This window comes from Leptopilina heterotoma, unplaced genomic scaffold (genome assembly GCF_015476425.1).
Source record: "Leptopilina heterotoma isolate Lh14 unplaced genomic scaffold, ASM1547642v1 Lhet_64, whole genome shotgun sequence".
NCBI classification, from domain to species: domain Eukaryota; kingdom Metazoa; phylum Arthropoda; class Insecta; order Hymenoptera; family Figitidae; genus Leptopilina; species Leptopilina heterotoma.
This window is the reverse complement of record NW_025111150.1, coordinates 91,285-117,938: the sequence shown is the minus strand read 5'-3', so window position 1 is coordinate 117,938 and position 26,654 is coordinate 91,285. Positions and strand designations below refer to the sequence as shown.

General features: G+C 23.9%; 1 protein-coding gene across 1 annotated transcript in view; it reads right to left on the bottom strand.

Annotated features, from left to right (window-relative positions):
- LOC122509924 (homeobox protein aristaless-like) overlaps positions 1-26,654 on the bottom strand; it is a 156,673-nt gene that overhangs the window by 56,873 nt on the left and 73,146 nt on the right. The window contains exon 3 of the mRNA XM_043624253.1: positions 4,989-5,352. Within this exon, the coding sequence (XP_043480188.1) occupies positions 4,989-5,352 (364 nt within the window). The remainder of the gene's footprint in view (positions 1-4,988; positions 5,353-26,654) is intronic.

The window sequence follows — 26,654 nt, the reverse complement described above, 5'->3', positions numbered from 1 at the left end:
AATTAACTATTTGTTCTTTCTTTACAAAAAAATAGTTAATTGAAATTTATTTTAAAAAGCTGGTATATAGCTGGGATGGCAGGACGCTTCGATTCACGATCACTGAGGTTAAGCAATTTTGAGCGCGGTTAATATCCGGATGGGTGACCGCCGAGGTTTTTTCTTCGAGAAATATATCCAATTTGAAAGTTTTTGACAATAAACAATTCGTTTGTGTATATTTGTAGTAATAGAAGATTTTCGTAAACTAGCTCTAATTTTAATTCTAATTTCTAGTTCTACACCATTTTTTTCGTATCGAAAAGTTTCGTATTTTCAACTACATTTCCGTATTTTCGAAAACCATTCCAAAAAAACACAATTATCCCACATAATACTTGATTAATGCCCCCCAGGGAATGTTAAAAATAAGAAAACGTTGCTATAAATAAATAATAGTAACACCTTTGAGAAAAATATGAATGATAAATGTGCTACCAAATACAGTGTAGCCTTTTTAGAGGCACTGACACGGTTGATCACACGCACACACCCATTGCTTACAAGTCAGTTTCTAATGAATATGCAACGTTCTAGCAAGGTTCGCATAGTCGACAAGCCAATAAACCTAAGCGACCATAAAATCCAATTAGTGCAAAATTAATACCACTAGGCACGTTCGAGCAAGAGAAATAGAAAGAGAGACAGAGAGAGGAGAAGGAAAATATATCGTTTTATAAGTGGGAGAAGGGGGAGAGAGGAAGAGAAAGCGATCGAGCGAGTCGAGAGAGACGACAATTTCCTGTATTGAAACGCCTTCTCGTTCATCCTTCAAAGCAGACACAAAAATATTCTCTAAAGTCAACATTTAGAAAAAATGAGAATGTAAAAAAAAAAAAAAATTAATTCAATTTTGTGGCCTTTCCCGATATTTATGAGTTTTTATCAAAGTGCTGAAGCTTGTAAATTTTGGAGTTTATTATTTAAGAAAAGTTCGAATCTTATTTCGTATTGAGTTATAAATCACGTCCGTATTATCAGTTTTGTGAGGAGAATTTTATTACGAATCATTATTTTAGGAATCGTATATGATTGTACATAAAAAGAGAGCCATCATAAATTCTCATTCCAATGAATATTTTTTATGAAATTTTAATCAACATTTTTTTTTTCACTTTCAATTTAAATATTATTAAATATTTAATTGTATTTGAAATATATACGAAAAGCTAAAGAGAAATTTTCTCAGATGGAAAAAAATAGTTCACAGTTTTTCTTTAGGGGAAATAGATAATTGTGCCGCGCTGCGAAGAAAGGTACCTAAGAAGTTAATCATTTTAAAGTTATGTTTGCCTTAATTTTACTGTAATTGAAAGTTTTTGTTTAATTCTTTAAAACTAAAATCAGATATTATTAATTATTTTAGATGCAAAAAAAGACTTAAGTACCAGTGGTTAACATTGACAGTTGATCTACTTTGAAATATTTTCATTCCAAAAATTATAAACATAACCTAAAATTTTTGCTTCTTAGGTACCAAGAATTCTAATACAAAATCTTCAACTTTTTCTATTTTTGACAATACTTTCTTTTTAAATAACTTAATTCTTGAGCAACTATCATAAAAAATCAAATTCTTCTCCAAAATTCAATTATTTTTAAAAGTTTTATTAAAATTCTCGGCAAAATTTCAATTATTTTCAAAAACTGTTAATAAAATTCTATACAAACATATAACTATTTGCAAAAGTAATAAAAATTTGACAGAAATTCAATTATTTACAAATTTTTTTAATATTTCTTTGCAATAATTCAATTATTTTCTTCAAAAATAACATTTTTTTTAGGAATTCAATTATTTTCATGAATAATAAAATTCATCACAGAATTTAAATTATTTTTAATACAATTTTAATCGAATTTCTCTAAAAATAAGAATTCAATTATTTTCAAAATTAATAAAATTCATCACAAGAATTCAATTATTTTCAAAAGTAATTAAATTCAATTATTTTCGAAAATTTTAATAAAATTTATGGCATAATTTCAATTACTTTCAAAATTTCTTCTAAATTCAATGATTTTCAATATTCTACCATTTTAATAAAATTTCCCAAAAGAATTCAATTATTTAAAAAACAATTTTGACAAAATTCTACAAGAATATTCAATTATTTTCTAAAATAATGAAAATTTTTACAGGAATTCAATTATTAAAAATAGAATTTGCATACATTTTGTCGAAAAAATTTAATTGTTTGAAACATTTTATAAAATTCTTCGTAATAATTCAATTACTTTCATAAATAATAAAACTCATTGCAGAATTAAAATTATTTTTAATACAATTTTAATCGAATTCCTCCAAAAAATAAATTATTTTTAAAATTTTTATTAAAATTTGACGAAAGTAGTGAATTATTTAAAAATTTGTTGATAAAATTCTTCATGAGAATTCAATATTTCAAGAATATTAAATTGAAATTAAATTGAAATTAAATATTAAAAGCATTTTATTGCGTGGATTTTTAGAAATAATTGAATTATGAAAAGGTTTCAAATTAATATCTCTAAAATTTTTAATTTTTCATAGTTTCAATTAAAAATTCCGTAAACTTAATTTTTTTGAAAAAGGTTTAATTGAATGCTTTTTGAAATTATTTCAAGTTTCTATTTTCTAATATACAAATGAACAATTATTCCAAATAATCGAAGTTTTGTAAAATTGAATTATAGACAAGTGGATTTGAAAATTTTCAAACAACTTTTTCAAAAATTATTAAAAATAAAATAATCATTAAGAATTTTTGTTAAAAATTCTAGAAAATTATTATTTTTTAGGATCATTTATGAAATATTTTAAGCAATTCCTGAAAATTTTTCTCTTGTCGATTCTTGAGAAATTAAAAAAACAATGAAATCAAAATTTTTGTTCTCAAAATCCAAATTTGGAATTTTTATTTTTAAAATAAATTCCACAGACATGGTACTCGTTTTCTACTATAACAAGGTCGAAGATTTCGAATCGAACATAAGAAAGAACGAAAAATAAAAAATAGTAAAAATGTAGTTTAATTAATTTTATTAAGTAAACACGCAAAAATTTTGTAAAATTAGAAGGTTAATTTAAGTGCACTGCAAAAAAAGGGAGTTAAATTTCAACTTGCCAGGGAATTCTATAAAAGTCGCACCCATTTGGGAGTTACAGCGAAGGGAGTTGAATGAAGGGAGTTAAAATAAGAAGAAAATCCAAAAGGGAGTTAATTTAATAATTTACTCCCTTTTGGAGTTGATTTTTAACTCGAAAAATTTCACTCCCAACTCCAGTGACCGTCAACTCCGTAAATTTTTTACAGTGTAGAAAACAAATGAATTTCACATAATATTCAATGGATTTTTGTCCCTGGCTTTTTATTGCCCCCAAGACCAGTTTTTCTAAAAGCTATAATAAATTTCAAATTTAGTTCAATTTCCAAAAATTAACATTCTATTCGTTTTGACTATAGTTTTCTCCTTATGTACAAACATTTACTTTTATTACCCGTTCACTTAAAAAGGTTGTAATTTGTTCGAAAAGTTCATGAAAATTTCAAAAAGTTTTAATTTTTGAATTTTTGAAAATTTTTAATTTCTAAGGAAAAATAATAATGATTATAATAGAGAAATACAGAGGTTTTATTTACTGGTTGTAAGAAATAATTTCATATTGATAATGTTTGCTCTTGTGTAAACATTGATGATTATAAATTATAAATTAAAAAAATTCGAAGAAATGGAAAACGATGATCACCAATTTGATTATTTAGCGTTTTTTTTTCTCTCTAAAAGAAAATGACGAAAAGCGATTGGTAAAGTTTAAAATCGAATTTCATGGAAAGAGATGTGGAAAGTGGCATTACTGAGAAACTGCAAAAGAATGCATAGAAGAAAATGAATACATCTATCAAGCAGTTAGAAAGAGTCCTTGGCAGTTTCGAAGCTCATATATTAGTGAGAATAGGTCTTGCCATGAAAGGCCTTAACTACTTTATTTAAAAGGAATAATATAGTGACGCAAGGAAAATGGTTGATATTATACCATGATTACCTCAACCTATGCACGGACATTTACAGAGAGAGAGAAATAGAGAGAAAAAGAGGTTAAAGAAAGAGTGAGAGTGAGAGAGAAATGAAAAGAAGAAAAAGAAAGAGAGAGAGAGAGAGAGTGAGAGAGAGAGAAGAAAAAGAGAAAAAGAAAGAGAGACACCAATACTGCACAGGATAGAAATTTTCAAAGCAATTTCCTAGATTGCTATGGTTTCCAAAGCGTCTACTCACTGAGGCACTTTTCTTGGATTTTCTATAACACCACTGCACACCATTATTTCTCTAACTCTTGCTGATGGGTTCGAGAAGGTTATATACGTTATGTATTTTCCGAAAGTATTTAACAGTACATTACAGTTCATCGATCATCGGTTTCCTATATGCATAAATACGCGTTTGAGAAACATTTGCTTATTCAGTCCCGAGAGTCACGGTATGTAAATTTCGTTCCGTGTTCGATGTGCAAGCCCTCGAGTTTACATTATTAACCTGAACCAAATTACCTATAGTTACGCGCCGCCAATCGAGTAGGTGTGTAATGTGTAATTCATCTTGATTTTTTTTCTCTTTTTTCCCCCTTTTTTCTCATATAAACAGAAAACAAAAGTCCAACAATTTTTTTAGTCACGAATTTCATTACTGATTTTTAGTTACACACTGTTAAAAATCAGATTCCAACTTTACATCCAAAGATTGAAAATTATACGGTTTCAATCACAGAAAGTGTGAATACTGTCATTTGATTGGATTGACTAAAATCTTTAAACCAATGAAATGCAAGCATTTACACTTTACGGATTGTAAACAACATCGATTCAATCTTTTTGGTGTAAGGTTGGAGTCCAATTCAATATTTTTTTTTTACTAAATTTAAAAACGAAGTAGCGATTGTCCAAATATAAAAGTGGGGAAAAAAATCTCACCTGGTGAAAACATCGGGATAATGTGTCCTGGAGAAGGCCTTCTCGAGTTCCTCCAACTGAAAGCTGGTAAATGTCGTTCGATATCGGCGCTGTTTTCTCTTGGGTGCAAAGTCATCGACCTCGGCTTCACTCTCGGGACTCGTTGGAGCCGCCCTTGGATGCAGACCATCGTCTTCGGGCCTCACATCGTCAGTGGAGATGCCCATTTGAATGTCCTGATGATGGTGATGACTCTGGGCCGATTGCTGGTGAGTTTGGCTCACCTGGGACACTTGTTGGCTCGCCTGACTCACGCTGGAGCTGCTCGTACTGCTCGCAGGACTCGTCTGTGAGACAGCCTCGCTGCTACCACGTGCCGTATTATCTAAACAAACCACAAACAACACCTAATTAACAAACTTTAATTAAATGTAATAATAATAAATAAACAAAACTTTACTTCTTATTAAACTGTAAAAAATTTAGGGAGTTGACAGTCACTGCAGTTGGGAGTAAAATTTTTCGAGTTAAAAATCAACTCCAAAATGGAGATAATTATTTAATTACATAACTCCCTTTTGGAATTGATTCTTATTTTTACTGTGTAAATTATAAATTTTAACTCCCTTTATCCAACTCCCTTCGCTTTAACTCCCAAATGAGTGCGCGACCTTTATAGAATCCCCTGGGGAGTTAAAATTTAACTCCCTTTTTTTTACAGTGCATAGAATCTCAATGTTATTTCAACTGAAAATTAAACTTACTCTCTAAATTTGAATTAGTAAAAATGTAAACTAATTGGAATTAGTGACTGACTTTTTACATTCGAATTAGTCAAGTTTACTAATAAATTAGTAGAAATGAATATTTATTAGTAAAATTGTTTTTTTTACATTCAAATATACTAAAGCATTTTAAATCAGGGTTGCAACAAACATTTAATTTTGATTTCCCTGATTCACTCTAAAAATTATTAGATACTCAAAAAATGTTCTATTCCATTTATTTAATTAAATTTCAAAATTTTTCGGAAACATTAATAACTTTATTTTTAAATGAATATTTAATATTATTTTTCCATGGGAATTGAGATTTTCAAAATTTCAAATTCAAACTTTTTGAAATTCAATAATTTATAAGAATATTATTATAAAACATTATCGAGTGATAAACCAATTATATTTTCTATTATAAGAATACTGTTACTATAACTTCATTATTAAAATTAATTTTATTATTTCAATTCAATGATTATTTTCTACAATTTTTAACTAAAATTCTTCTGTTAATTAATTATTATTAATAATTTTTGAAAAAGTTCTTTAAGAATTTTCAAATCCACTTGTTTACAATTCAATTTTACGAAAATTCGATTATTTGGAAATTTTTCAATTAAATTTACATTAGAAAATAAAAACTTGATATTATTTTTAAAAATTTCGATTAAGCTTTTTAAAAAAAAATTAGATTCATAAAATTTTTATTTTAAAGTATAAAAAATTAAGATTTTCAACGATTTTAATTTGAAACCCTTTACAAAATTCAATTATTTCTAAAAATTTCAATTATTATTAACTTATTCTAAAATTCAATTATTATGAAAAATTCCAACTGAAATTAATTTATAAATCAATTTTTATTAGAAAATTCTACGAGAATTCAATGATTTAATTACAAACATAGATAATTTATTAAATAATTCAATGTTTCTTAAAATTGTATTCTCATAAAGAATTTGATTAACAAATCTTTAAACAATTGAATTCCTTCGGCGAATTTTAATCAAATTTTCAAGAATAATTACATTTATCGAAGAATTTAATTAAAATTAAATTAAAAATAATTAAAATTCTGCAATGAGTTTTATTATTTATTAAAATAATTGAATTATTGAGAAAAATTTATTAAAAAAAGTTTCAAACAATTCACTTTTTTCGACAAAATTTATGAAATTCATTTTTAATAATTGAATTCCTGTGAAATTTTCATTATTTTAGAAAAACATTGAATATTCTTGTAGAATTTTGTGAAAATTGTTTTTAAATAATTGAATTCTTTTGGAAAATTTTATTAAAATAATAGATATGCAAATTAAATGTCTGTAAGGAATTTTAAAATTTATGAAAATAATTGAATTACTGCGAAGAATTTATTGACAAATTTTAAAACATTTGATTTATGCAAATTCCATTTTAAATAATTGAATTTCTGTGAAATTTTTATTTTTTTGGAAAATAATTGAATGTTCGTGTAGAATTTAAAAAAAAAATTTGTTTAATAATTGAATTTTTTAGAGAAATTTTATTAAAATAGTAGAATATTGAAAATGTTTGAATTAAGAAATTTTTTTGAAAATAATTGAAATTTTTCCATGAATTTTATTACCTTTGAAAGTAATTGAATTCTTGTGATGAATACTACTATTTATGAAAATAATTTAATATTTGCAATGAATTTTATTAAAATTACTGAAAATAATTGAATTTCGTCGAAGAATTTTGTTATTCATTTATAAAGATAATTGAAATGTGAACATTTTTTTAGATTTTTTGAAAATAATTGATTTTTAGAGAAGAATTTTCTTATTTTTGAAAATAATTGAATTTTTCAGTTCATTTTATTAAAATAGTAGAATATTGAAAATCATTCAATTAAGAAAAATTTAGGAAAATAATTGAAATTTTGCCATGAATAATATTAAAATTTTTGAAAATAATTGAATTATATTACTTTTGACAATAATTGAATTCTTGTTATTTATGAAAATAATTGAATTTTGCAATGAATTTTATTTAAAATTCCTGAATAGAATTGAATTTCGGCGAAGAATTTTGCTGTTTATAAAGATAATTGAAATGTTGACGAGAATTTTTAATAAATTTTTGAAAATAATTAAATTTTTCTGGAATGAATTCAATTTTTAAAATTGAAACTAAGTTCACTAGAATTGAAATTAAAATTTTTTAAAAAAATACTTCATTAAATGATTTATAAGTTAAAACTTTATGGCAGTTCTTCAATAGAATTAAATTATTAAAAAAAATTATTGTTACAAAATAGAAAAAATTGAAGGGTTTTTTTTTAAATTCGTGGTAATTTCATAGTTTATGAGTCCAATCGACACTGCTAATAAATTATAGTAAAAAATCCTGATTAATTCAGATTTAGAAAACACTAAAAATCAAACTTGATCGACAGTATTATATTAAAAAACGCAAATTTAATAAAGATTTGAAAATAATGCTCTTTGTGACTCCCGTAAAGCTTGAGTCACTTATATACAAAGTCACACTTTGCAACGTGAAAGCAAACTAATTTTTTTTTTATTTCTCGTTCACGGTGAAGAGTTATAGTGTCAGAAACTTCACGCTGAGTCACAATCTCTGTCATGTTGGAGTAATTTTATTTTCAGCGCTAAATTATCGCTAATTAGGCCAACACGCAGGAAGGATTTGCGGTTCCATTTCCGCCTAGTTTTTATATTATACTTTATAAAGAGCACACCTCCAAGTGTCCTCTCCTTCAACACTTTGTATTTTTATAACCAATAATTAAGTCATTTTTTTATCAAGATAAAATTTCGACAACTTTATAATAATGTCAAATTAAATACTTTAGTTAAAAAATTAATTTAATCATACACCATATAAACTAGAAAGCTTAAAGAAAATTTTTTTTATAGTCTCTTTTTACCTTATACGAAAGGGAAAACAAAGAAAAAATTATAGTTTTGATAAATTAACATTTGAATTTTATTGACATTGATACAAATTTAAATTGTGCATAATAAAAAGAGTTGAATTAATTAAGTTGCTTATCGATTAGCAATTTAAATAATCTGACAGTAATTCAGGTTTTAGACCTTTAGTTGACTGACCGGTCAATACATTAATATTCCGCTAATCAAGAATTTAATTACCATTATTCAAATTATTGAAATGACATATAAAAGTCCTTAACATTGGAGATTAAGTTTCTTTTTTTGGTATTAATTCAGATATTAGTTGTTTTTTTTTCAAGATCTTAATTCGTAAATTTATCGCAGATCATATTATGCAATAAACTATTAGACAATTAGGTGGGAAATTATTTCATTTAAGTCAAGTTTATCCACTGAATCTGAATTGGTAAAAATTTTAACTAAATTATCAGACTGACCTTTAGTTTTTGAATTAGTCAAAATTTACTTAAATTTAGTACTTCTATAAATGAGACGATTAACAAGAATTTGATTCTATATTTCCCTGACTTTTTCCTGATTTCCAATTCATTTTTCTAATTTCTTCTTATCTTTAGTAATAACTTCAATTCTCAATTTTTCTAAAGTTCAATTATTTTCCAAATTTTCAGCTTTCTCTGAATTTTTTCTATGGATAATTCTTGAAAACTTAATAAAAAAAAACAATAAAATCAAAACTTTTGTTCTCAAAATCAAAATTTGGAATTTTTTTCGAAAAATAAACTCCACAGACATGGTAATTGTTTTCAATTAAAACGAGGTCGAAGATTTCAAATTTAAAGAACGACAAATAAAAAATAGTAAAAATGAAGAGTAAAATAAAATAAAAAGTAGAAAGAAATAATAAGAAGTAAAAGATATTCTCAATTTTTTTCGTGTAGAATTTGTCTGACTAAAAATTCTTTTTCTACTGAAAGTGTCTAAAGTGAAAACTTTTTTGTCTTGGAATTAAAATTACACTATAAGTTTATAAATTATGCATTTTTATAAATTTTACTACAATAAAATTGAAATTAAAAGATAAAAATAACATTAAAACTGTTTAGTTGTAAATAAAATTTAAATATAAAAGGAAAATTTTCACTATTTTTAATTTAATTTTCACTCAATTATTATAATAGGTTCATTTATAAAATATTCTAAGCTTTTTCTGAAAATATTTCTACGGATTATTTTTGAGAAATTAATAATAAAAAACAATGAAATCAAAATTTTTTCTCAAAATCAAAATTTGGAAAATTTTTTTTTCTTTAATTTTACAAAGATAGTACTCGTTTTTTACTAAAATAAGGTCGACAATTTTAAATTTAACAAAAGAAAGAGCAAAAAATAGAAATATACAGTGAAATAATAAAAATACAATAAAAAGTAGAAAAAATTATAAAAGTAAAAGCTATACTCAATTTTTTCTACTTGTCTGACTAAATATCAATTTTCTACTGAAAGTGTCTAAATGAATGAGAATTTTTTCCACTTAAAATTGAAATTTATATTTAAATTTCAATTTTATTGTAATAAAAATGTATTTAAAGTATAATTTTAATTATAAAATATTTATTTTATAATTAAAACAAAATTGAAATTAATTAATTGAAAATTTAATTGAAAATAAAATTGAAGTAAAAAAGTAGAATAAAATTAAAATTTATCTACTTGTCTCACTAATTATCAATTTTCTACTGAAAGTGTCAAAATAAGTGGAAACTTTTTCCCCTTAAAATTGAAATTCTACTTTAAATACATTTTTATTGTAATAAAAATGTATTTAAAGTATAATTTTAATTATAAAATATTTATTTTATAATTAAAACAAAATTGAAATTAATTAATTGAAAATTTGATTGAAAATAAAACTGAAATAAAAAAATAGAATAAAATTAAAATTTATATACTTATCTGACTAATTATCAATTTTCTACTGCAAGTGTCTAAATAAGTGGAAACTTTTTCCACTTGAAATTAAAATTATACTTTAAATACATTTTTATATTACAATAAAATGTATTTAAAATATAATGTTATTGTAATAAAAATGTATTTAAAGTATAATTATAATTATAAAATACTTATTTTATAATTAATTTTATAATTAAAACAAAATTGAAATTAAATAATTGAAAATTTAATTGAAAATAAAATTGAAGTAAAAAAATAGAATAAAATTAAAATTGATCAATACAAAATAAAAGAATGTAAACTAATCCATGTTTCGAATAATTAATACTGAAAAATGATTGTTTAAAAAAAAAAATAAAATATTGTTATAAATATCGGTTAATAGTCGTTGTTTCTAAATGTAGATCAACGGTCAAAGATTAATAGAACTTTGATTAATGGATATAAAATTAAAATTTGTAAAATTGACCGTAAATTAATTACACTGATTGTCAGATTAAAATCGAAAGAGATACAAGACTAAAAACCATAAAAACTCCATTAACATAAATGCAATTAATAGAAATTAATAGATCGAAACTAGAAACTTAATACAATTAACAAAAAAAAAGGAATTAAATTTCCAATTCTAGAACGAATGTAAAAAAAAATTGCCAGCCTCGAGATATAAATTAACTTTCCTCAAGTTTGATTGATTCGAACAAATTTCTCAATTTACGTGACATTATTTTGCCCCGTTACAGCGTGAATTGTATATCCTAAAAGACACGTAACTACACGTGTATATAAAGAAAGAGAGAGAGTCGTCGCGTGCTTGTAACGATTTTCAGGGATCTTTAGAATCTCTATGAAGCATCGATCACTGAAACGGTGAGAATGATTCGAATCGTTACAAGCGAATCTCGCCTGTTACATGATCACTGCGGCATGGCACTATGGCAGCATCGAACGTGCCGAGGTGTGGGCCAGTCTCTCGCTTCGAATCATTAATGCGGCAAGGTCGGTGAAAGGAATGGTTTATGTTCCATATATATGTATACACGCACACTCCACACTGCAAAATTTTTAGTTCGGGCATCTCATCTTACACAATCATGCTTATCTCCCCCCTTAAGTGTGTACCTGTATTATTGCAAGTTGCTAATGCTTGCCTATAGGGCAAAGGCGCCTCGAAACCTGAACGTCGATTTAATTGACCGATGTTGTACATCTGCGGTCATGCCGGGAATTAACATTTCAATACTATCGATGATTACAAACTAATTGCGTGAAAGGTGATTGAGAGAAAAGTGTTTTTTTCTTTTTTTTTGCAAAATTTATTTTATGCACTCTCTAAATTTTTATTTCTTTCAAATAACTGTTTGGTGGTAAAATTTTGTTCGACTTTTTGCTTCAGTAATTAGTATAACTAGTAAAAATTAAGAAATTCAAAACAATTACGAAATGAAGTCCTGGAATTTGAAAAAAATATCCTGAAATGTCCTTAAATGTCCTGGATTTTGAACTTTTGTCCTTCAATTTTCCATATTTTGCTTTTCAATATTCAATAATTTAAAAATTTTACTAAAATTTAAAAAAAATAATTTTTTTGATCCATCAAAAAATAATTTTAATTTGTCATTTGATTAAAGAAACTGGTATCGACAATAATGATTTTCAACTCTTTTTATAATAAAAATAAATATTTTTGTTCAAATAGGTTAATTTAAATTACGTTAATCGTAATATGAAATAATATTACACAGAGTTGCCACAAAATTTTAATTTTGTTTTTCCCTGATTTCCAGACAAAATTTTCACTTTTTCCCTGACCCCGAAGAACATTAATAACTTCTTTTTTAAATAAATATTTAATCAGTATTATTTTCCTATAGAAATTAAGATTCTCAAATTCAATAACTTATGAGAATTTCATAAGAATATTATAACTATAAATTCAAATTTTCAAAGATTTTAATTTTAACTTTTTTCAAAATTCAATTATTTCTAAAAATTCACGCTATAATGTTTTTAATGTTCAATTATAATTTAAAATTTTAAGTGAAACTCATTTTTTAATCAATTTTTATTAGAAACTTTCCCGAGAATTCAATTATTTAAATACAAAAATAAATAATTTATTCAGTAATTGCATATTTTTTATAATCGAATTTTTATGAAAGAATTTTATCAAAATTTTTAATAACAATTGAATTCTTTCGGTGAATTTAAAAAAAAAATTGTAAGAATAAATGCAATTTTCTATCATTTTATTTAAAATTTTACAAAAATAATTGAAATTCTGCGATAAGTTTTGTTATTTATGAGAATAATTGAATTCTTGCAACGAATTTTATTAAAAATCTTTTTAAAGAATTGAATTCCTGTGAAGAATTTTTTTTTTTTTATAAAAATAATTGAATTCCAGAGAAAAATATTATTTATGAAAATAATTAATTTCTTGTGAATAATTTTATTCAAATTTTTTTAAATAATTTAATTTTTCAGAATTTTTAAAAACTTTTTAAAAATAATTAAATTTTATTAAAAAACTTAAAATAATTAAAATCTGACAAAGAATTAAAAAAAAAATTTTTAAATAATTGAATTCCTGTGAAAATGATTATTTTTGAAAAAAATTGAATTCTTGGAAAGAATTTTATTAAAATTTCTTAAATAATTGAATTGCTTAGAAGAATTTTATTTTTCACGAAAATAATTGTATTCTATGACCGATTTTATTATAATTTTTCAAAATAAACATTTTATTAAAAATTTTTAAAATAATTGAATTCTCAAGAAAGAAAATAATTGATTTCTAGCAAAGAATTTTATTCAAATTCTTTTAAATTATTGAATTCCCAAAAAACATTTATTTGTGAAAATAATTGAATTCTTGAGAAGAACTGTATTGAAAACAATTGAATTGTATAGGAAAATTTTATTAAAATTGCAATTTAATAAACTTTATCTTGTAAAGAATTTTGTCAACATTTTTTTAAATAATAGAATTCTTAAAAGATCTTTATTTAAATTTTTCGAAATAATTGAATTTCTCAGACTATTTTTTTCAATTCTCTTTATATATTTGAATTCTTTCGAGAAACTTCATTAAAAAATTCGAAATAATTGAATTGATGCGAATAAATTTATAAAAGAAATTGTTAAGTAATTGAATTCCTGTGAAATTTTTATTAAAATTTTGTTTAAATAATAGAATTCATTTGGAAAATTTTATTAAAATAATAGATATAAAAAATAATTGAAATTAGGAAAATATTTGAAAATAATTGAAATTTTGTTAAGAATTTTATTAAATTTTTTTAGAAAATAATTGAATTTCGGAGAAGAATTTTATTATTTATAAAAATAATTAAAATTTTGACGAGAATTTTAAAAAATTTTAAACATAATTGAATTTATGCGAAGTTCAAAAATAGAAAAAATTAAAGGGTTTGTATTAAAATTCTTGACAATTTCATAGTTTATAAGGCAAACAAAAAGGACACCAAAAATTCAGAATTTTCTTATAAATTCTAAAAGTTTAATTTTTTCCAGTACTTTTAGTAAAAATCCCTGACTTTTTCCTGAATTCCTTTGACTTCCCTGACTTGTGTCAACCCTGTTACACATATAAATGTCCTGGAAAAATAAGAAATCTGTTCTGGAATAACCTTAAAATGTCCTGGAATTTTAAGTCATATTTTCAGTAGACATCCTGAACATATTCTTACTAATCGAATTAATGATTCAAATTCTCCGTGAAATTTTCATTCAAATTTTTTTTTTTATTAAAACAATTTTTTTCGAATTCTGTATAATAAATAAGTAAATAACTATTTTATATTTCAATTTTATTTTCAACTAAATAAGTAAAATTCTTTTTCTGCGTGTATTTATAAAGATAATTGAAAATTTGACGAGAATTTTTTTTAAGTTTTTGAACATTTGTAATACAGTTATTTTTAAAATTAAAGTAATAAAGAGAAATGAGAAAAGTCGACAAACAAATTAGTGAAACGGAAATTGTCAACACTGGAAATAATTATTTTTAATGAAAATGAAATTAAATTGAAATAAAGAAAAGTGAGAAATGTAGGGGGGGGGGGGGAGAAATCAGTCTAATAATTATTGTCAACTACTGTAAATAATAATTTGAAAGAAAAAAATGAAACAAAAATATTTGAAAAGCGTATACACGAAACACGATAATAAAAGTCGAATGAATCGATTTTACACGCCTATCATATTTCCCATCTATCATTTCCTCCACATGTCCACCATACATGTATATTAAACATGGTTCGATCAAACTCATAAGAGTGAAGATAAGCGCAGCATTTCGTATCCGCCGTGTAAACGTTACCAGTGTATCCGGAAGGTAAATAATTCACTTTATATCGAGCGATATCTACCGCCGCTCCGCGCCGCGCCGAGTTCAGTTCATAACAAAAGGGATCGTTGATAATTCATAATTACTGCGGAGCTATCGGATCGAAAGCGAACATCACCGGTTCTTGTCACAGGATGCATTGATGCGTCTATTAACTTGAATTTGCAAGTATGATTCGAAAGCGAGTACCTACACATATTATATAGCGCCGTGGGTTATACGTAATATATATCTCTATAAGAAATATTCGCCAAGTGCTTTTATTTATCCCCATTCACACGACTACACAGATTTACACACTAGAAATAAAGCGACTGCAATGAGTCGACTAATTAGTTTATTACACCGCGAGTTAATTTGCATGTCTATAAATCGCAATTTCCTCGCGAGAGTCTCTTGTGTGTATGCGTGTGCGTGTGCGTGTGGCGTACCGAGACTTATTAAATATAAACATTTTATTTACTGGGATTTTCTTTAAAAGCGGATTTTAATTTAATATTAAAAGGAATTTATCGAATTTTAACACAGTTATTGCATAAAAATAGTATTTTTAAAATAATCTTGTCTGTTCGTAATTATAATTGAAAATTTGATTAATTCAATTTTATTAAAATATATTGATTCTAATTGAATTTTACTATTTATAAAAGTAATTGAATCCTCTTCCAAAGAATGTTAATATTTATAAAAAGAATTAAATGTTTGCGTAGAATTTTATAAAAATATTTGAAAATAATTTTATTTTTGGAGAACAATTTCATTTGTTATAAAGATAATTGAAATTTTGAGGAGAATTTAAAAAATTTTTAAACATAATTGAATTTCTGTGAGAAAATTTATTACTTTTTAAAATAATTAAATTGAGGGAATTTCTTTGAAAATAATTGAAAATTTTTCAAGAATTTTATTAAAATTTTTAAAAATAATATAATTTTGGAAGAGAATTTTATTATTTATAAAAATAATTGATATTTTAACGAGAATTTTTAAAAATAATTGAAATTTTGCCAAGAAATTTTATTAAAATTTTTGAAAATAATTAAAATTTTGACGAGAATTTTAAAAAATTTCTAAATATAATTGAATTTTTGCGAACAGTTTTATTCCTTCTGAAAATAATTGAATTGAGGGAATTTTTTTTGAAACTAATTGTAATTTTGCCAAGAATTTTATTAAAATTTTTGAAAATAATTCAAAATTTGTCAAGAATTTTATTAAAATTTTTAAAAATAATTAAATTTCAGAAGAGAATTTTATTATTTATAAAGATAATTGAAATTTTAACGAAAATTTTTAAAAATTTTTGAAATTTTGCCAAGAATTTTAATAAAATTTTTGAAAATAATTAAAAATTTGTCAAGAATTTTATTAAAATTTTTAAAAATAATTGAATTTCGGAGAAGAATTTTATTATTTATAAAGATAAGTGAGATTTTGACGAGAATTTTTGAAAATAATTGAAATTTTGCCAAGAATTTTATTAAAATTTTTGAAAATAATTGAAATTTTGTCAAGAATTTTACTAAAATTTTTAAAAATAATTGAATTTCGGAAGAGAATTTTATTATTTATAAAGATAATTGCAATTTTAACAAAAATAAAAAAATTTTTGAAATTTTGCTAAGAATTTTATTAAAATTTTTGAAAATAATTGAAATTTTGTGAAGAGTTTTATTACTTCTGAAAATAATTGAATTGAGGGAATTTTTTTATTTATTTATTTATTTATTTAACAAATATACGGGACAAGCCCTTTCGTACATAGTACTCTTACAATCTAAAAGTTGCAACCGCAACTTATATTGTACAATATTATCTGTATGTAATCAACACTAGGTAGTTTTAATTTAAAAGTCGAAAATAAACCTACGCAATGAAGAGGTGAATCTTAAGAAGTTACTATCAAAAAAGTCAACAATATTTGACATCGAATTAGCCTCTCTACTTAATCTTGTTACAAAAGAGTGATATCCGTAGTTTGTTCGATGAAAGGATTCCAAAAACAGTGTATAATTTCTAGTTGCCCTTATAGGGACAGACATATTAAATAATGATAATAAATTTGAACAATTAATTACACCATTTATAATCTTATAAAATAAAGTCAAATCATTAAAAAGAAATCTGGATGCAATTAGTGGAGTATTAAATGATAATCTTAATGTACTGTAGTCATGGGAGTATCTATCAAATTGAACATGAAGTTGTCTCGCTACAAAGCGAAGAAATCTATTTTGAATTCTTTCAATTCTAATTATGTTAAAATCGTAAAAAGGCACCCATATTACAGAAGCATACTCCAGCAGTGATCTTACCAAAGAGAAGTAAAGAATTCTTAGTGTATTAATATTATGAAACATTGATGCGTTTCTAATTATGAAACCAAGAGCTCTTAAGGCTTTTGAAATTACTTCAGATGTATGTCTATTAAATGAAAGGTCACTGCAAAAAAGCAATCCTAAGTCCCGAATACAAGTAACCCTTGTCAATTCTTCTTGACCAACAGTGTAACAATAAATCAGAGTACTTTTCTTTGAAAATGAAATGACATAACTTTTTTTTACATTTATAGACATTTGATTACTGTCACACCATTGAATCACTCGGTCAAAATCAGCTTGAATATTTTGTGGACTTGAACCAACAACATTATAAAGTTTAAGATCGTCAGCGTAAAGTAAAAAATGAGAATTTTTAAAAATAATTTTAATGTCATTGATATAAAGAACAAACAAGAGCGGTCCAAGATTCGAGCCCTGAGGAACACCAGAAACTGCTAAAAATGCTTCTGAATACTCATTTTTAAACTTAACCATTTGAAATCTTCCTGATAAATAACTTTCCAAAAATAAAATTATATTTGAAGACAATCCCATTCTACGCAATTTCTCAATAAGTATAATATGATTAACTTTATCGAAGGCCTTTGTAAAATCAGCGTATATTGCATCTACCTGATGCCCATTTTCTAAATTAATTTCCAAAAAATTTGTGAAAATACTGAGGTTAGTGATTGTAGATCGACCACGAACAAACCCATGTTGCTCGTCAATTATTATATTAGAAACCGCAAGATACAATGACTCACAAATAAGACCTTCAAATATTTTTGATATTGAATTAAGTAAAGTTATTGGCCTGTAGTTTTCAATATTATTTTTATTACCATCCTTAAATACCGGAGATATAAATCCCTTTTTCCATTCATTAGGAAATTTATTTGACTCTAATGATTTGTTAAACAATATAAAAAGTGGTTCAACAAACGCGAAACCACATGAGCGAATTATTGATGGTGGGATTTTATCTGGGCCGGCTCCTTTACTTACATCCAAATCTCTTATTTTAACAAAAATGTCATTTCTCGATATCTGAATAGAATTAAGATTCACCTCACTATGTTTTTCAAATGTAACATTATTAGTTTGCAATGTAGTAGTATTATAAACTGATTGGAAATATTTTGCAAAAAGATTAGCAATTTCGACAGAAGATTCACTATTTTCATCTTTTAAATACATAATGTCTGGCAAAGTATGACATTGTTTATTCAACTTTATGAATTTCCAAAAATATTTCGGGTTATCAACTATTGAGTTTTCAGTGTATGAGATAAAATTATTATAACATGACCTTGATAATGCTTTACAATCTGATCTTATCTTAGAAAATGCTAAATAGTTACAATTATTTCTTTCTCTTTTATAAATATTATGTAGTTTCTTTTTTTGTAGAACCAAGTCTTTTAATTCTTGTGTAAACCATGGTGGCAATATTTTCGAACTTATGAATTTTAAAGGTACAAAATTATCAAACGCCTCATATATTATATTATAAAATATGTCAACAGCATCATCCATATCGTCAACATTAAGTACACTATTCCAGACAATGTTATTAAGAAAGGAAACTAATTGAAATTTTGCCAAGAATTTTATTAAAATTTTTGAAAATAATTGAAATTTTGTGAAGAGTTTTATTCCTTCTGAAAATAATTGAATTGAGGGAATTTTTTTTGAAACTAATTGTAATTTTGCCAAGAATTTTATTAAAATTTTTGAAAATAATTCAAAATTTGTCAAGAATTTTATTAAAATTTTTAAAAATAATTGAATTTCAGAAGAGAATTTTATTATTTATAAAGATAATTGAAATTTTAACGAAAATTTTTAAAAATTTTTGAAATTTTGCCAAGAATTTTAATAAAATTTTTGAAAATAATTAAAAATTTGTCAAGAATTTTATTAAAATTTTTAAAAATAATTGAATTTCGGAGAAGAATTTTATTATTTATAAAGATAAGTGAGATTTTGACGAGAATTTTTGAAAATAATTGAAATTTTGCCAAGAATTTTATTAAAATTTTTGAAAATAATTGAAATTTTGTCAAGAATTTTACTAAAATTTTTAAAAATAATTGAATTTCGGAAGAGAATTTTATTATTTAAATATTTATAAAGATAATTGCAATTTTAACAAAAATAAAAAAATTTTTGAAATTTTGCTAAGAATTTTATTAAAATTTTTGAAAATAATTGAAATTTTGTGAAGAGTTTTATTACTTCTGAAAATAATTGAATTGAGGGAATTTTTTTTAAAACTAATTGTAATTTTGCCAAAAATTTTATTAAAATTTTTGAAAATAATTGAAAATTTGCCAAGAATATTATTAAAATTTTTAAAAATAATTGAATTTCGGAAGAGAATTTTATTATTTATAAAGATAATTGAAATTTTGACGAAAATTTTATTAAATTTTTGAACATAATTGAATTTTTTCGAAGAGTTTTATTACTTTTGAAAATAATTGAATTGACGGAATTTTTTTTGAAAATAATTGAAATTTTGTCAAGAATTTTATTAAAATTTTTGAAAATAATTGAAATTTTGTCAAGAATTTTATGGAAATTTATGAAAATAATTGAATTCTTCTAAAGAATTTTTTTTTTTAAATAATATTCAAAAGAATTTAGTAAATCTGAAGAATTTTGATATTTATAGAAATAATTGAATTCTTGAGAAGAATTTTTTTTACAGTTTCTAGAAATAATTGAATTCTTTTGACGAATTTTAATAAAATTTGAAGAATAATTACATTTTTTGAAAAATTCGATTCAAATTGTATTAAAAATAATTAAAATTGTGCAATTAGTTTTACTATTTATGAAAATAATTGAATTTATTTTGCTAAGAATTTTTTAAAAATAAAATTATAATTACGGTGACTAACTTCCCTTGATTATTTTCGAAAAATTTAAATAAAATTCTTTAAAATAATTTAATTATTTTGAATAGAATATGTAAAGAAATTTCAATTATTTCAAAAATTTTCAATTATTTGTTTATAAAAATTCAATTATCTTGAAGCAATAGAATTGAAAAATTTCAAAAATCTTACTTTTCAGAATTTTCTTAAAACTTTTCGAAAATTCAATTTTATGAAAAAATTGTAAGTGTGTATCTTTTTTTAAATTAACTAATAAAAATTTTAATTATTAATCTTCGCACTAAGAAACATGAATACATTAGAATGTGACTCTTTATAAAATTCAATTATTTATCAATTATTAAATTAAAATACTTTGAAAATTATATTTGTTAAAAAGTTTCCAATGAAATTCTTTAACAAATTTAATTATTTTCAGTTGAATTTCACAAAATTTCTATTAATTCGATAATATATTTTTAATTTATTTACTAACTTATTTAAATCAGTGATTGAGTTTTTACTATCAAATTATTTATTTTTAACTAATTCAAATTTATAGAGAACAGTATAAATATCTATAAAAATTGAAATAAAAACCAATTTTTTAAAAACAAATTAAAATAATAAAACTTTTTTTAATTTGGTGAAAAAATTCCCGATTTAGCATAAAATTTTGAAAACTAATTTTTAATTCTGGAATTAATTATTTTAATTCTAAAACAAAAATAAAATATAACAATTAGAAACTAAAAACAAACTTCCTCCTCGCGGAACGGGAAGTGATTTTCAAAACTGATTTTTTTCTCTCTTCTCGCCAAAAAAAAAAAATGGTGTATTTAAAAAAAGCACATACACCGAGAAAGAATAAACTCTTGTAGAAGATTCTTATCTTTAACATGTCGAAGTGCCAGAAAATTAACTTGTTATAAGTCCAAACGAGTTTCTAATGCAAATTTTCCTTATCGCGATATTTTCGATTTCATGGCGAGAGTATTTACTCGACTCGTTTATATAATTATACGGTTCTCATATTTGCAGGTTCATTTTTTCCCCCAAAAAAAAAAAATAAAGATTTTGCATTCGTATACAAGAACCGTTTAAGAGTGAATTTATTTTCTTTTTTTAGTGTGAAAATAAAAGAAGAAGTGTGAGTGTAAAGTAATAGAACATGACACTTGAATGGAGCAGGCAAGTTTTTAAATTCAAGAATGCAAATCACAATTTTTTTTTTCTTTATAACTATTTTTCTTTTTCCTTCCAACGGACAAATTGTTATCGATCGTCTATTACACTTTTAGCCCACACTAATGAAAAGTGTTTAATCAATGCTCATAAATGAATATATATGAAGTAAGGAAAATGGTTCTGGTTATTCACGATATAAAATATTCAATATTTAGAAGTGAAATGAAAATGGAGAAAATAGAAAATAAAATTTTGTTATTTATATTTTAAAATTTTTTTCTTGTATTTTGAAACAAATTTATATTAAATTTCAATTATGTTCGTAAAATTAAAATTTGTTCTTCAAGTTTAAACTTTTTACAAAATAAATATTTAGTCATTATTGAATTGAAATTAAATTGAAATTCTTCAAAACATTCAAATTCAACTCTTATTGAAATTCAACAACTGATAAGAATATTATTATTATAAAACATGAAGAAATGGATCATTCCGAGTCTTCGACTCGGAGTAATCAATTTCTTCAAATTTTATATAATAATTAAACTTTTCAAAAAAAATTAATTCTACAGAATTTTTAGTTAAAAGTATGAATTTCAAAATTTAATTATCTCTAAAAATTCACTCTGTAATACTTTTACTATTCAATTATTGTCAAAAATTTTTCATAAAAATTCAATTATTTAAATTAATTTTTATTAGAAAATTCCAACTAGTTTAATAGAAAAATAAATAATTTACTAAATAGTGATTTTTAATAGTCATGAAAATAATTGAATTTTTGCAAGAAACTTCATTAAAATTTTTGAAAATAATTTAATTTCGGAGAAGCTTTTTATTATTTATATAAATAATTGAAATTTTGACGACTATTTTTTAAAAATTTTTTAACATAATTGAATTTTTGCAATCAATTTAATTTCAATTCAATTATTATCTCTAGGTTCATTTATAAAATATTTAAAGTCACATTTTCTGAAAATTTTTCTATTGATTACTTTTGAGGAGTTAATACAAAGAAACAAAAAAATCAAAATTATTGTTCTCAAAATCAAAACATTGACTTTTTTTTTGAAACTCCACAGACGTGGAACTCGATTTCGATAATTGCATAGAATTTTATTTTATTTTTAAATAATTGAATTTCTTTAAAAAATTATATTACAAAAAGTGGATATTGAAAATCATTGAATTGAGGAAAATTTTTGAAAATAATTGAAATTTTGTCCATAATTTTATTAAAATTTTTGTTAATAATTGAATTTCGTAGAAGCTTTTTATTATTTATAAAGATAATTACAATTTTTAAAAAAATTTTGAACATAATTAAATTTCTGCAATCAATTGTAACTTTTGAAAAATTCAATTTTCTTTTGTCTTTTTAACCCCTTCACTGTCAGTGGGCTCTATAGAGCCATAAAAATGTCGTGCCCTGTATGTCCATGGGCTCTATAGGGCCATCGAAAAAAAAGACATTTAAAAGTTAACGAATATGGCTAAAAATCCTTACTCGGGGGTTTTCGGGGTCGCTGAATCCAAATCCGTTGTCGAAAATTCAAAATTCAAAATGGCGGCTTCAAAATGGCGCCCAAAAAAAATTTTTAAGTTAACGAATCTGTCTAAAAATACCTTAAAATGCCTACTCGGGGGTTTTCTAGGTCGCTGATTCCAAATCCGTGGTCAAAAATTCAAAATTTAAAATGGCTGCTTTAAAAAAGCTAAAAAAAAATTTTTAAGTTAACGAATTCGTTAACTTTTTAATTTTTTTTGGTGGATATTTTGAAGCCGCCATTTTGAATTTTGGCTTTTCGACCACGGATTTTGAATCAGTGACCTCAAAAACATATAATATGACAATATCATGATTTTTAAAAAAAAAATTTTTTTTGAACACTTATGGCACAAAAACTTTATTTTCACTCGACTGTGAAGGGGTTAACTAAAATTCTTCGATAAATCCATTATTTTTAAACTTTTGAAAAATAATTAAATTCTATTAAGAAATTTTATTAAAAATTTATTGAAAATAATTATTAAATTCTAATAAACAAATTATAACAAATTTTTTTTAAATAATTAAATTGTTTTGAAGAATTTTAATAAAATTTTAAAGAATACTTAAAGTTTTCGAGTAATTTATTTTGAATTGTATTAAAAATAATTGAAATCCTGCCATGATTTTTATAACAGTCATGAAAATAATTGAATTTTCACAACGAATATTATTATTTATAAAAATAATTGAATTCTTGCGACGAATTTTATGAAAATTCTTTTTAAATAATTGATTTTTTTCGAAAAATGTTATGAAAATTGTGTTATTGTAAATAATTGAATCCTTGTAAAAAATTGTATTATGTATGCAAATAATTGAATTATGGGAATGAAATTTATAACAATTTTTTAAATAATTAGATTCTTTTGCAAAATTTTATTAAAATAGTAGATTCAATTTAATTTTTGTTTAGTGTTTTTTATTTATTTAATTTAAGCCAATTAAATTGTATTTGAAATAATAATTTTAGTATGTGAAACGAATACAATTTTAATTTATTTAAATAGAAATTATTTGGCAAAATTTAAATTTTATTTGATAATAAACATGACGTAATCAATTATTTAAAATTAATTTAATTTTTTTTTATTAATTCTTTTCCCAAATTCTTTCTTCTCAATATATTTGAACAGAAATAAACTTCTCAAAAAATTTATTTTTTGCGCTCAATATCAATTGCGCAATTGATAACTGGAAGAAAAATTGTCATAATTCTATCTCACACAGAGAAATACATAATCATAGAACAACAACGCAACGCCCCGTGGTTTAATACACATGGGACAATAAACTTGAACACCTTAAAAGGCGCTTTTAAGGCACTTGCGCTCACGTGCAAGAAACTTGATTTCCAGACTGAAAAGTCTCTCCCGAGAATGTATATAGGGATGGCACGGTGAGTCGTTTCGCTCTTAAATTACAGTGTTTACGCGAATTAGATTTTGGTTTCGGTAATTTTCAGTTAATAACGAAGCGAACGAACGAACCAACCAATCGAGACCCATTAATGCCATTATAATATATATAGAAAGCTACCTAAGTACCCTAAGTCTTTATATCGGCAAAAAAACAATAAAAACAAAATAAAAACAAAAAAAAAACCAGCAACTATCTTCATTATATTATATACAATGCACCACCGTGTCTTGTGTTTCAAGTATATATATTATGAAGAAAAAATATATGTAGAAAAGTGCATTTACGTTTCCCTTGCAACTGATCGTATTAGATCACGGCTACCTGCATTATAATCTCATTTCCAATAAATCGATCCGATTAAAAATATCACATTAACCTTGGAAGCCATGATCGCGGGACTTGGTGCTCTTAAACGCGAGAAATTCTTATATCCCTTCTTTGCTTTTTCTGAAAAACGATTAATCTAATTATAGTTGATTACCCAATGAAGAATCTCGCTCTCTTGCCGCACTTCTTTTGAAGAAAATCGTTTTTTTCACCCTCTCATTTTTTTTTCCCTTCTGCTTTTTTTCTTTATTATTCCAAAGAAACACGATTCTGAAAAATTGTCCTTATACGCAACGAATTTTAAGAAACGAAGATTTTAGCTTTTAGCTTTTCGCAAACACGTTGCAATTGTAAAGTATTTTCATTTTGTGGGAATTTAAATTTACTTCTCAATTAAGAAAACGAAAATAATTTTATATAAAGTAAAAGTAGATAATTTAAATTCATTCAGTCTCCATCACGTTCTAAGTCATGTTAATGAGTTCATTTAATCCAAGAGAAACTAATTAATGGTACAAAGTTAAGAGGGTTAAAAAAAAGACAGTGTGTGTAAAATTCTTTTTTAGAAATCGCGAGGCATAATTGCCACACATCAAAGAGGGAAAAATAATCAATCGGGCTTCTGGAATTTTTCTACATAAATTAAAAGTAATGAGTACATTTCTTTGGAGATGTTGAATGATACAAAAGCAACGCAGCGTTCCACTTTTATATTTATTTCTTTTCATTGAGAGAAAAGTGAGAGAGAGAGAGAGAGAGAGGAAGATTGTCATTTGAGGAATTGATCGGCATACGTTAATTACAAATCTACTGTCAACGCGCGCAACGTTCAATTAGAGCGCTAATGGAGTTGATTTCTCATGAGTCCTGGATAAACACGCTCAACGAAACGATAAATCCAATTACATAAGAGACATGTAATTAATTCGTAAACGAAGTGCCTTCATTGCGACTCGTGAATTATGAGCGATTTCTCAGTATAAAATACTGCGCGACAATTATAAATGTCCGCTAATGGCACAATTACGAGAAAATATTTTTCGTATTTCGGTAAATAGAGTGATTTCGATAAAATATTGTAATATTCATTCCCATACTATTGATTGTAACGCTTTTAACGCTTTTTCTCAAAACGACAAATTCTCGTCGTTTTGAGTCTTTTTTTCTCTGTTGCTCAAAGCGAAATAAATTTAAATTAAAAATAGAATTTAATGTCTCTAAAATTTTAAACTCTCAAATGAACGATTATATTCTTATGTTAGTTCTTTCAATTTGATTTTTATTATACAAAATCTTTGTTTTCATAATTAAAGAAATTACAGAAATTATCAATTACAGTATTTTTCATTTCCATCTTGTCACTTTTAATAATAAACCAAAAAAAATATTTCCTTCATTTTCAACGTTCAAAAGATTACAAATGATTGGAGAAATTCAATTATTCTCCAAAGTAATAAAAATCTTGTCAAAAATTCAATTACGTGCAAAAATTAAATAATTCTGTGTCAAAATTTCAATTATTTTTATAAATAATAAAATTCTTCTTCGTATTTAATTATTTTCAAAATATTTAATAAAATTCAACGCAAAATTTCAATTATTTTTACAATTTTTTTTAAATTTAATGATTTTCAAATATCCACTATTTTAATAAAACTTTTCAAAAAAATTCAATTATTTAAAAAAATATTGTTATATAAAATTCTACACAATCAATTAATTATTTTCATAGAGAATAAAAAATTAACAGGAATTTTAATATTTACAAATGTTTTATAAATTTCTTAGCAATAATTGAATTATTATTTCGTAAATAATAAAAATTTTAACCAGGAATTCAATTATTTTCAGAACAATAAAATTAATCGCAGAATTTCAATTATTTTTATTGATAATATCATTCTTTTAAGAAATTTAATTATTTAAAAAATTTTCAAATTTGTAATCAAATTTATTAATAGAATTCGTTTATTTTTAAAATGTTG